This window comes from Lynx canadensis, chromosome B3, assembly GCF_007474595.2.
Source record: "Lynx canadensis isolate LIC74 chromosome B3, mLynCan4.pri.v2, whole genome shotgun sequence".
Taxonomy (NCBI): Eukaryota; Metazoa; Chordata; class Mammalia; order Carnivora; family Felidae; genus Lynx; species Lynx canadensis.
The window spans coordinates 70,198,180-70,211,416 of record NC_044308.2 but is presented as its reverse complement, the minus strand read 5'-3'; the positions used below and the strand labels follow the sequence as shown (position 1 = coordinate 70,211,416).

The following is a 13,237-nucleotide window of genomic DNA, read 5'->3' as shown; positions in this document are numbered from 1 at the left end:
AACTGTCTCCACATTCAATCTTCTAACAACAATATATATGTTTATGATCTATAATTAGTTCTTTTCAAGAAGCATAATGCACTTTATGTGATTTCAGTAATATTTAATATGGAAAACTTTTTATTGCATACTGGAATGTCACAAAAAATGTCAGTAAATGCACTTCCTGCAAGAGATAAAATTTATCTTGCTTTTGCCTTCCAAAATTCCTTTATATCATTCTAATAAATTAAATGCTCACACACAGTCTGATCTGCAGCTGAACAAGAAGGGAGAGGTTTTCTCTAATGTCCAACTGACCTTGCCCCTACCAACCAATACACCCATTTTATTTAGTTGTCTCCATTCCCTCCAGTTTCTATACTATGTGGTCCAGTGAAATATCTCCTGTAAAATACGAAAGAAGTAGTCATAGTAGCAACAGGGTTGTTTGCCTGGATAAGAAACAGTATGTGAGTAAAGATCAAGTTTATGGACTTGTCAGTCCCTATGACATTCTGTGTGTTTTTCCCTCTTCTAGGCAACCTCTGATAAACTCATACGAACGGATGAATGGATGTCCCCAACAACAGATCAAGTGTGTCTGAGTTCATCTTGCTGGGACTTTCCACTTCTCAAGAAATTCAAATATTCTTTTTTGCAGTCTTCTTCCTTGTCTATGTAGCCATCATAGTAGGAAACCTCCTCATTGTGATCTCCGTGATAGTTGATACGCATCTTCACTCCCCCATGTATTTCTTTCTGGCAAATTTGTCATTTTTTGATTTATGTCTTTCTTCTGCTGCAACTCCCAAAATGATTGCAGACCTCCTTAGAAAATGCAAGACCATCTCCTTGTGGGGCTGCATGGCTCAGATGTTTTTTATGCACTTCTTTGGGGGTGGAGAGATGTCTCTTCTGATAGCTATGGCCATAGACAGGTATGTTGCCATATGCAAGCCCTTGCAGTATCAGACCATCATGAATCGCAGGGTGCTCATTGGGTTTCTGCTGCTCTCATGGGCAATTGGGTCCATACATACCACAAGCCAGATGGTTTTCACGGTAGGTTTACCCTTCTGTGGTCCCAATGTTGTGGATAGCATTTTCTGTGACCTTCCCCTGGTCATCAAGCTTGCCTGCACTGAGACCTATATCCTAGAGCTCTTGGTGATTGCAAATAGTGGACTCCTGTCCCTGATCTGCTTCATTCTCCTGCTCATATCCTACATTGTCATGCTGGTCACTATCTGGCAGCACTCCTCCAGTGCATCCTCTAAGGCAGTGTCCACACTGTCTGCTCACATCACTGTGGTCACTCTCTTCTTTGGTCCTGCTATCTTCATCTATGTTTTCCCGTTCAAGAGTTACTCTGTAGATAAGTTTCTTTCTGTGTTTTACTCTATAATCACCCCTCTCCTTAATCCAATTATTTATACTCTGAGGAATCAAGAAATGAAAGCAGCCATTAAGAGACTCAGCAGCCAGCATATTGGCTCTTGGCTCACTTCCTAAAGAACGTTTATAACAGCTGACTGTTTTGTGTTCTCTGCTATTGGGGTTTTGATATTAAATATCAAATTTAATATTTATCAGAACAATCAAAATTAAAAATTTAAAGACTTTCAATTTCCTCCCTCAAAATTCGTGGAATATTAAGGTCAGTTTTATTAAAAATCTAATGGAAAGTGTTCATAGCAGTAATTTAATACATAAATTAGTGTGCATTCATTACTTCCTTGTACTTTCTTTCCTTAGAAGTCAGGGAAACGACCCTGATGACTGTTTAAAATATCCAATCATATGTCTTCTTACAAAAATTTTATAGTTTTAATGGCCCAGTATGTAAAAATGGGTAAATTTAGTAAGAGAGCACACTATATGGTGTTTATTATCAATTTTTATTTCTAAAGTTATATTAAGTAACTTCATAGGTGTGAAAACATCCATCAATATTTGTTAACCATATGGAGTCTTCACAGAGGCATTGTGATTTGAATGGGGATAAGAGTACTTTCTCACTATATAGCCTCAATATGTTAATCATCTTTAGTAGAATGTAAAAAAAATATGCCTAAAAATAAATGTTTCCAACATACCTTTGTGTACTCAAATAGTTTTCTAAGAATCAATATCAACACAAATATTACAGATTAAAACCATGAACTGCTTAGTGCAGCTTGCTGTACCAGAAAACATGTACACAATGATTTTTCAACTGAATTCAGTCATTTATGAAACAATAAAAAAATATTTACTAGGTACCAAGCACTGTCCAAAGCAATACAGATATATGGTTGTGGTTATAGACACAGACCTGGTCCCTGCTCTGGAGAGAATACCAAAGTGAGAGATCTATGTTAGGAGTGGTTGTCTCAGAAGATCACTTTCAGGAGAGATGTTTATACCAACACATTAAGAAAGCCCTAGAATTAGACATTTGTGCAAGGAAAAGAATATTCCAGGAAAAGGCCAGTGTACATAGACATTGTGAAGTGAGAAAGAGTTTGTAAGTATTAAAAGTAAACCTTGTGAAGGAGACGGATGAATGAAAGGGAAAAGATCTATGCCGAGATTTTTTAAAAAAATTTTTAATGTTTATTTATTTTTGAGAGAGAAAGAGAGAGTGTGTGTGAGGGGGGAAGGAACAGAGAGAGATGGAGACACAAAATCTGAAGCAGGCTCCAGGCTCTGAGCTGTCAGCAAAGAGCCTGACAGAGGCCTCGAACTCATGAGCTATGAGATCATAAGCTGAAGTTGGATGCTTAAGCCATGGAGCCACCCAGGCACCCCTGTGCTGAGATATTATAGAAGGGAAGAGACCAGAGTTTTCAGGCCTAATGGGTTCCTTTTTATTGCCAATGTAAAGCCATCGAAGTGTTTTGAGAAAGGGAAGGAGGGGATGCCATATTTATTACAGTTTGGTATATACCTCAGTCCTCATAAGTAGAGAATATAATGCATCAAAAGTGAAAGCAGAGGGAATAGTTTTTGGGCTGTTTCAGATAGTAAACCTGAATTTCTTAAATAAACACAAACAATGAGTATGTGGAAACTGTAAAGACTTCCAAAGGCAAATAGAAAACCTAAAAGTATTTGAACATCTTGGGGACATCTTTTTTGAAGTCTTTTTAAACATTTTTAAATGTCTCAGTTTAAAAATTGTTTTAAATATTTATTTATTTTTGAGAGAGAGAGACAGAGCACAATGGGGGGAGGGGCAGAGAGAGGGGGAGACAGAATCTGAAGCAGGCTCCAGGCTCGGAGCTGTCAGCACAGAGCCCGACATGGGGCTCGAACCCACAAACCATGAGATCATGACCCGAGCCAAAGTCAGATGTTTAACCGACTGAGCCACCCAGGTGCCCCTAAATGTCTCAGTTTAGAAAAATAATATTTTTATTTGAGTTTTTGATAAAATAAAATAAAAATATTTTTGTTTGAAAATTTTTCTTTGAGTATAGTTGACACACATATTACATTACTTTAAGGTGTACAACATTGGGTTTTGACAAACTTTTACATTATGCTATGCTCAACACAAGTGTAGCTCCATCTGTCACCATAAAACAGTATTGTAATTTCATTGACTGTATTTCTTATACTGTGCCTTTTATTCCTGTGACTTGTTCTTTCCATAACAGGCAACCTGTATCTCCCACTTACCATCACCATCCCCCTACCTGCCTCACCTCTGGCAAGCATTAGTTTGTTCACTGTATTTATATGTCGAATTCTGGTTTTTGTTGTTTTTTTTAACTCATTTATTTTGTGTTTTAGATTCCACATGAGTGAAATCATACAGTATTTGTCTTTCTCTGTCGGACTTATTTCACTTAACACCCTGTAGATCATTATGTTGTTGCAAATGGCAAGACTCCATTCTTTTTTATGTCTGAGTAATATTCCTCTCTCTCTCTCTCTCTCTCTCTCTTTCTCTCTCTCTCTCTCTCTCTCTGTGTGTGTGTGTGTGTGTGTGTGTGCATGCACATGTATAATATCTTCCTTATCCATTCATCTAGTAACGGACACTTTGGTTGCTTCCATATCTTGGATATTATAAATAATGCTACAATAAATGTAGGGGGTGCATAAATCGTTTCAAATTAGCGTTTTCATTTTCTTTGGTTAAATATCCAACAGTGGAATTACTAGATAACATAGTAATTCTATTTTTAATTTTTAGAGAAATCTCCATAATGTTTTCCACAGTGCCTGTACATTACATCCCACCAACAGAGGTAGGTGCACAAGGTTCCTTTTTCTCCACATCCTCACCAACAATCGTTATGTCTTGTCTTTTTGATTCTAGCCATTCTGACAAGTTTAAGGTATTATGTCATTGTGGTTTTGATTTGCATTTCCCTGATGATTAGTCATGTTGGGCACTTTTGCATGAGCCTGTTGACCATCTATATGGCTTCTTTGGAAAATGTCTGTTCAGGTCCTCTGCCCATTTTTGTCAGATTTTTTCCTTTTTGTGTGTTCAGTTGTATGAATTCTTTACATATTTTGGGTATTAACCCCTTATTGGATATATTACTTGCAAAAACCTTCCCCCAGCCAGTACGATAACTTTCTGTATTGTTGATGGTTTTCTTTGCAGTGCAAAAGCTTTACAATGTACTTTGCATATCAAACTTAGATATTTTCCCTGTTTATCCCCTTCTTCATCCTTTTAAAAATATATTTCTCCTACTTTAGTTTGGCTCCAGATTGTGTGCTTCTAACAGTTCAGATTTATTCTGAAAAATTCTATGTATGCCATCCTTACCAACTGGCTTGGACAATTAGGTCAGAGCACATAATACTGTTCTAATATTATCTTTTGATTTCTATATTTAAGAGTCTTCTTCTTGAAGCATCTCAAATGCCACACTGAACTGTGACACACACTTACTCACCATAAATATTCTTAAAAGGTTTATTTTTCATGGCAATTCTAATCGCTGTGGCTGTATAAGGAACTAAATTAAAAAACAAATTCTTGGTTTCAATCAAAAAGTGTGAAAAATTTGTTAACAATGTCTGTTGTGGCCTTTGGAAATTAATGTGGCACCACATATATCATATATTTGTTACCCTCGCTTTCTTGTAATCTTTTCAAGAGGCTTTTAATTGGACAAGCATGGAAGAGTTATATTTAAGAGTATTCAGAAAAATTTCTGTACCATATGAACTCATCTGCAATCACATTGTTACACTGATAGCTTTAAGAATTTTATTTGCTTAATTACATTGTTTTGTAAAGGTGTTGCTACAGATCTTTTTTAATACTTTTGAGTTACCATGAAGTTCTATATAATTATAAAGAGCTAGCAAAATTCTCTATCTTTAGAATGGTTGATTGCAAAACTCCACTAACCATTTATTGATTACCATTATTCCTTTATCGATTACCATGGTGAAAGCCTCCCCAGCTTGCTCATTCAAGCTCTTTCTGCTCTCTTTTTCTCTCTCTCCCTTTACATGTTAAAAGGAGATTTTTCTCTGCTAAGAATTGGCCTATACTTGTGAATTTCCTTATATGCTTTGTTCAGTGTGGGTAATATTTTAACTTTACTTGAATAAAAACAATTACCAAATTAATCACAAATATTCAGATTGAGGAAATCAAATTAATAGAATTATTATTTCCTCAAGACTATAATCTATAATAGATCAATTTTCTATCAATGTGCTTGTCCTGCCCCAACCAAAACACCTGAGTTAGTATGAAGCACTTACTAGAGAAAGTTCACATGGCTGATATACTTCATGAACACAATCCACTTAAATAATGAGAGAAGATTTGTTCATTTTGGCCACTCTGACTGGCGTGAGGTGATACCTGAGTGTGGTTTTGATTTGTATTTCCCTGATAAGGAGCGACGCTGAACATCTTTTCATGTGCCTGTTGGCCATCTGGATGTCTTCTTTAGAGAAGTGTCTATTCATGTTTTCTGCCCATTTCTTCACTGGGTTATTTGTTTTTCGGGTGTGGAGTTTGGTGAGCTCTTTATAGATTTTAGATACTAGCCCTTTGTCCGATATGTCATTTGCAAATATCTTTTCCCATTCCGTTGGTTGCCTTTTAGTTTTGTTGGTTGTTTCCTTTGCTGTGCAGAAGCTTTTTATCTTCATAAGGTCCCAGTAATTCACTTTTGCTTTTAATTCCCTTGCCTTTGGGGATGTGTTGAGTAAGAGATTGCTACGGCTGAGGTCAGAGAGGTCTTTTCCTGCTTTCTCCTCTAAGGTTTTGATGGTTTCCTGTCTCACATTTAGGTCCTTTATCCATTTTGAGTTTATTTTTGTAAATGGTGTGAGAAAGTGGTCTAGTTTCAACCTTCTGCATGTTGCTGTCCAGTTCTCCCAGCACCATTTGTTAAAGAGGCTGTCTTTTTTCCATTGGATGTTCTTTCCTGCTTTGTCAAAGATGAGTTGGCCATACGTTTGTGGGTCTAGTTCTGGGGTTTCTATTCTATTCCATTGGTCTGTGTGTCTGTTTTTGTGCCAATACCATGCTGTCTTGATGATGACAGCTTTGTAGTAGAGGCTGAAGTCTGGGATTGTGATGCCTCCTGCTTTGGTCTTCTTCCTCAAAATTCCTTTGGCTATTCGGGGCCTTTTGTGGTTCCATATGAATTTTAGGATTGCTTGTTCTAGTTTCGAGAAGAATGCTGGTGCAATTTTGATTGGGATTGCGTTGAATGTGTAGATAGCTTTGGGTAGTATTGACATTTTGACAATATTTATTTTTCCAATCCATGAGCAGGGAATGTCTTTCCATTTCTTTAAATCTTCTTCAATTACCTTCATAAGCTTTCTGTAGTTTTCAGCATACAGATCCTTTACATCTTTGGTTAGATTTATTCCTAGGTATTTTATGCTTCTTGGTGCAATTGTGAATGGGATCAGTTTCTTTATTTGTCTTTCTGTTGCTTCATTGTTAGTGTATAAGAATGCAACTGATTTCTGTACATTGATTTTCTATCCTGCAACTTTGCTGAATTCCCTATGACCCAGCAATAGCACTGCTAGGAATTTATCCAAGGGATACAGGAGTACTGATGCATAGGAGCACTTGTACCCCAATGTTCATAGCAGCACTCTCAACAATAGCCAAATTATGGAAAGAGCCTAAATGTCCATCAACTGATGAATGGATAAAGAAATTGTGGTTTATATACACAATGGAATACTACGTGGCAATGAGAAAAAATGAAATATGGCCTTTTGTAGCAACGTGGATGGAACTGGAGAGTGTTATGCTAAGTGAAATAAGCCATACAGAGAAAGACAGATACCATATGGTTTCACTCTTATGCGGATCCTAAGAAACTTAACAGGAACCCATGGGGGAGGGGAAGGAAAAAAAAAAAAAAAGAGGTTAGAGTGGGAGAGAGCCAAAGCATAAGAGACTGTTAAAAACTGAGAACAAACTGAGGGTTGATGGGGGGTGGGAGGGAGGGGAGGGTGGGTGATGGGTATTGAGGAGGGCACCTTTTGGGATGAGCACTGGGTGTTGTATGGAAACCAATATGTCAATAAATTTAATATATAAATAAATAAATAAATAAATAAATAAATAAATAAATAATGAGAGAAGAGGTCCTTGCTCTGAACTCTAGGGAACCCTAGCATATTTATTTTAATAATTCCCTTTGGGAGTTGAGCACAAGCCTATACCTTATGTATATGATTCTTGTCCTTTTTTTAAAAAAACTGCAAATGATGGTCATATATATTCATGGTGTAAAAAAGATATATATTCAGGATCTCACTGTGTCTGCACGTCTTTAAAGAGACCACTCCTCAGCTAGAACTGGTAGGTTTAGATAGCAGTGCTAACACCAAACTGCAGTTGCACACTTTAATAAAAGAAAAACTCAGAACTGAATTTTACAGAAACTTAGAACTGAATGATAACCATATTATCTGATAATGAGGGCAACAGTAAAAGATAATTTGGGTCAACTAGCAACTGCACAAATGTATCTAATTTCAGTAAGAGGAACAGCTAGTCTGACTGATAAATAGCACTCACATTCCTGATTTTAGGGGTCAGTTTTACAGTGCGAGTTTATTTTTTGCAATACAAACTTGGGTTTGTTTAATATGTTTGGGATAAAAAAAACTAAAAGAATTTAGAGTGTTGTAAAATAATGGAAAAATCGGATTCTTACTTGGCTAAGTTTAGCATTTGTGATAAGTCTAAAATGTAATCTATCAACACTTCAAATAATAAAATGGGAAACATTGACTTATTTTTTTCATATTAATTTACTCACATATGTTTTTACCTTCATACATTCAGTATGTATTTCAACACAGAAAACACTTAGGGAACATTAGGTGAGAGCAATGATTAATTTCAATCAGTATTTTTTAAAAAAATCTTCTCCCTCAAGTCTACAAGTATTTTCTTCACTGAAGTAATATAACTTTCTATTCAATATAATTATCTAATTGTACTGGTAATATATTTGTTTTTGGTAATTGTGCAAGCCAAGGACTATCTTCTATTTTTCTAAATCCACTGGTCTTCTTCCAACGTGTGTGTGTGTGTGTGTGTGTGTGTGTGTGTGTGTGTGTATTGAGAGAGAGAGAGAGAATGAGTGTGTGTACAAGCAGGGGAAGGGCAGAGAGAAGGACAGAAAGAGAGAATCCAAAGCAGAATCTGTGCTATCAGCACAGACCCCCAACACCAGGGCTCGAACTCAAGAACCATGAGATCATGACCTGACCTCAAATTAAGAGTCTCTCACTTAACCTAACTGAGCCACCCAGTGCCCCCTAACTACATTTAAAAGTTACTTTAATATTTCAAACTTGACCAATATATGAGAATAAAGTCCTTTGTGTATTTATAATGTTAAGTCTTTTTCTATTAATTGTAAAAGTTTATTTTTTAATCAGGAAAATATTTATAATGGCTATTTTGGCAGAATTTGAATTTTGCCTATAAAAGTGAATATTCCCCTTGGGTTAGATAATGTAGGCATGGCCTAATTCTCTCATAAGATTATTCATTTAAAAAAACCCTCAAGATCACTAAAAAGTGCAAAGCCTTTATTCTTATTAAAAGAACTGCCCGTTACACATTTCCACATATATTGTTTAAGTGCATTTGTGGAAATGTATGGAAAAGACTTTGTTACTGAATACAGAGACTCAGTATTGGGCATCCCACAGCTTTTCTTCCCCAGACAAGTGCCCTCAGTGGAAAAGAGTGCAGTACGTTTCCATACTTTAGTCACAAAAAAGGCACAGAAAGAGCCAGGCTCTCCAGTCACAGGTCAAGCATCCCATTCTCAGACAAATTCCTGCTACAGAGAAACCAAACCAGGCCCTATCCACTTTTATCCAATTATTTTTCATTCCTGTTCAGCTCATCATGTCTGTATAATACAGACCATGCAAAAGTTTAAACTTTCCACTTAAGGTTTAACTGTGACTTATGTTAGGAAGAATTATTTTCTTTTTCATACTCTATCTTATTTTTGTCTGTGTCTGAGCAGAAAAATATAGATTTTAAAGATATTTTATCTTTGGTCATGTGTATAAATTGTCATAATGAATGATTTCATCTATCGTAACAGAATGGAATCCATCTATATGATGGATATATTTAATGAAGAGGCTTGCAAATTGTTAAAAAAACTAAATTAATAAATATCCATTTTTTCTTTTAATTTTCCAATTTTACATATTAAATATTACAAAATCGCTTTTATAATTCTCAAGATTTTCTCCTGTTAGTACCATAAGACTGAGAAATGCATAATTTGAAGCTATACATAACTAGTACGCAGACTCAAGTACTGCATGAAATGGAATAACAATGATGGTGTTAAATCTTTATAATGAAGACAACTAAGGTAATTACATCATTTATATTTATAGAGAAAAATACTTTGACACTGTCTTCTTTACCAAGTCTTACATGGTAAGATTCTTCTGTGGTTCCTACTGGTTTGAGCATCCTTAAAATCATCAGAAAATGAGATAATGCTACAGATAGAATTATGTGATTGTACCTATGTAGGATCTATGGTTGTTTAATAAAATATAAAAATATATTCCAAATATGTTACCCTGGGGTCTCATAACAATCTATGAGGTAGTCGAGTAGGTATTATTTCATTTTATGGAAAAATAAATCAACGTTCAAAAGTTAAGAGTATACATCTCTAGTAAATGTTGAGGCCAGGGGCAGAATTTAAATCTTTATTCTTGATTCAGTTTCTTTTTTTAATTCTGATAGTTAGGCTAAACAAAAACTTCTGAATATTTCCTGAACTACTAAGCAAAAGAAAAAAGAAAAAAAAAGAAATTCAGAGTAGGTTTTGCATGCTCTGTTTTGGTGCTCCAGGACTAGAATGTGCTGTAAGTATCGTGCTTTTTGTTTGTATATGTATGAGCCTTCACCTATGTGTTTGGTGTATATCACTAATAGTTTTTTTTTAAGAAGAAAGAAAAACATGCTAGGACCAAAAGATCTAAATCAAAATTAAAAGTAGATAAAAGTAAGCCAACAGTGTCAGCCCAATCTGGATACATATACAGGGTACAAATGTCAAGGATGTGGGAGCCAAGATAAGAGTTGAGTCAGTCTGCACACAAGTGCAAAACAGTATCGGAGGAAAGCACTGGGTACAATAATGATAAGCATTTAGGAGCCAAGGAAACATAAACACTACTTGTAAAGGGTTTGTTGGTTGTTCACAGACCATCTATATACACAATATAAAGGGACAAGGAAAAAAAAAACAAACTCCAGCCAAGAACCCAGCAATAATACATTCAGGAAAATAGGCGAAAAGGCTCAGCAGTGGAGGACACAAGTTTTGTTCTGAATGCACAATGCTATTCAGAAGAAGGAGGAAGAGGAGGACAACATTGATGGGAGGAGGAGGAGGGGAAGGATGAAATGAAGACGGAAGGAAGGAAGGAAGGAAGGAAGGAAGGAAGGAAGGAAGGAAGGAAGGAAGGAAGGAAGGAAGGAAGAAAAAAGGAAGGGAGGGAGTAAGGAAGGAAAGAATGGAGGGAGGGAGGGAAGGAGGAAGGGAGAAAGAGAGAAACCTGGAAACTGAGAAACATTTATGGCCTTGCCTGGAAACTTCCTAGGAAGCTTGTTTTATTATAATTTAGGGGGGGCAATAAGAACATATGATAATCCATAACCAGATTATAGCTTCAGGAATAAGTGAAATCATTGCTATACCTCTTTAAGATAAAAGGGAGGGGTGATGATATAGTATAACTGATATAATAAATTACCCTAAAGCAAGTTGCTGAAAAAAATATATCAACTCACATGCACATATCTGAATATTTTATATTAGGGAAGGGGAAAGAAGCAAAAGATCAAATCCTAAGCACCATCACCACAAAGTTACACGACTGTATTAATACCCACTTGAATTAAATCATTTGACTAATGGTCGTTTGGCTCTTTTACTCATTGACACATTGAACTCATGGTTCATAAACTCATAAACTCATGATAGAAACAACAAATCAACGTGGAGATGCATTCTATACCTGCAAACACTGTTTACAAAATTTTACAATAAATTTCTTATCTTTGGTGCTTTTCTGGCTGAAAATAGATTTGGTAATGTGAATGTTGCTTAAATCAATAAATTGAATGTATTTTTTCAGAAATGTTCATCTTTTCTCTTTCTATAGGAATCAAATGCTACTTTCTATATGTTCATATCTTCAAAACTATCAAAGTTTAAATCATCACTTTTTTCAGATTTTCTACATTTTAATGACTTTCTGAAAACCCCTATATAGACTAGATGGATACAATGAATAGCTCAATGATATCAGAGTTTGTTTTGTTAGGACTCACCAACATTTGGGAACTTGAAATTTTCTTTTTTTTCATATTTTTGTTGGCCTATGCAGCTATTGTGGCAGGAAACTTTCTCATCGTGGTCACCGTAACCTTTGACTCACATCTGTACTCCACACCAATGTACTTCCTCCTTGGAAATCTCTCCTTTCTGGATATGTGTATTTCTACAATCACAACCCCTAAGATGGTCACAGATTTTCTCAAGGAGAACAAAACTATTTCCTTGTGGGGTTGTATGGCTCAGATGTTCTTCCTCCACTTTTTAGGGGGCAGTGAGATGACTCTTCTCATAGTCATGGCTGTTGATCGGTACATTGCAATATGCAAACCTCTTCACTACACATCCATCATGAACCACCGAGTCCTCACCGGCTCTGTGCTGCTGTCCTGGGTTGTCGGTTTTGTGCATACGATGAGCCAGATGATTTTTACTATCAACTTGCCCTTCTGTGGTCCCAATATATTGGACGATATTTTTTGTGACCTTCCCCTAGTTCTAAAACTTGCCTGCACTGAGACCTATGTTCTGGAGTTGCTGGTAACTGCTGACAGTGGACTGTTGTCTTTCATCTGCTTCATACTCTTGCTCATTTCCTACACTGTCATTCTGGTAACTGTCCGACGTCGATCTTCTGGTGGACTCTCCAAGGCTCTGTCCACACTGTCCGCTCACATTACTGTGGTCACTCTGTTCTTTGGGCCATGTATCTTCATTTATGCTTGGCCTGTCAGCAGCTTTTCAGTGGATAAATTTCTTTCTGTGTTTTATTCAATTATTACACCTTTACTGAACCCCATTATTTACACTCTGAGAAATAAGGAGATGAAAGCAGCCATGAGGAGGCTGAGGACCCAACATGTCAGATCCAGACAGATCTTCTAGGCAACAATCATGATGATAAAGCTTTTCAATGCAAAACTCATGTACAGTACATCTCAGAATAAGTTGATATTAATTCATTTTTGTAGATTTAAAAAATATTCATAATGTATATTAAAAATATCAAATGTGCCATTATACATTTCTATAACATGTTTTATTTTTTGGAAGAATAATTGTTTTAATTAAAATTCAATCCAAGTAGGGTTAATCATTTTTCAATGTAATAAAGAATTAAAAAGAAAAAAACTGGCTCACCAAGTATAGTCGGAAACCTAGAAATGTCCAAGACTAAATTTCATTAAATAAAGAGGAATTAAATAGGAATTTATTTATCTATTTTTAATTCAGAATTAGGGCTCTTTCAGCTAAATTCTCTAGTTGACTAAATGTGCATAAGATTGTATGAACTCTTCTAAAGTCTTTTTTTAACCCTGTTTTTTTTTAAACATGAAATTTATTGTCAAATTTGTTTCCATACAACACCTCATGCTCATCCTAACTCTTCTAAACTCTTTAACATTTATTCA

The 13,237-nt window shown here is 35.9% G+C and overlaps 2 protein-coding genes across 2 annotated transcripts; both read left to right on the top strand.

The window, feature by feature from the left end:
- The first annotated feature begins 552 nt into the window (after nt 1–552).
- On the top strand, nt 553–1,494 carry LOC115517018 (olfactory receptor 4K13-like). Its single transcript, XM_030320194.1, has one exon. It carries the CDS (start codon nt 553–555, stop codon nt 1,492–1,494), a length of 942 nt encoding a protein of 313 aa, XP_030176054.1.
- Nucleotides 1,495–11,768: 10,274 nt separating this feature from the next.
- On the top strand, nt 11,769–12,710 carry LOC115517166 (olfactory receptor 4L1-like). Its single transcript, XM_030320285.1, has one exon. The coding sequence runs from the start codon at nt 11,769–11,771 to the stop codon at nt 12,708–12,710; it is 942 nt and encodes a 313-aa protein (XP_030176145.1).
- The last annotated feature ends 527 nt before the right edge of the window (nt 12,711–13,237 follow it).

Excerpts from the sequence above, each read along its gene's own strand:
- LOC115517018 (XM_030320194.1), top strand. The coding sequence starts at position 553 with ATGGATGTCCCCAACAACAGATCAAGTGTGTCTGAGTTCATCTTGCTG.
- LOC115517166 (XM_030320285.1), top strand. The coding sequence starts at position 11,769 with ATGGATACAATGAATAGCTCAATGATATCAGAGTTTGTTTTGTTAGGA.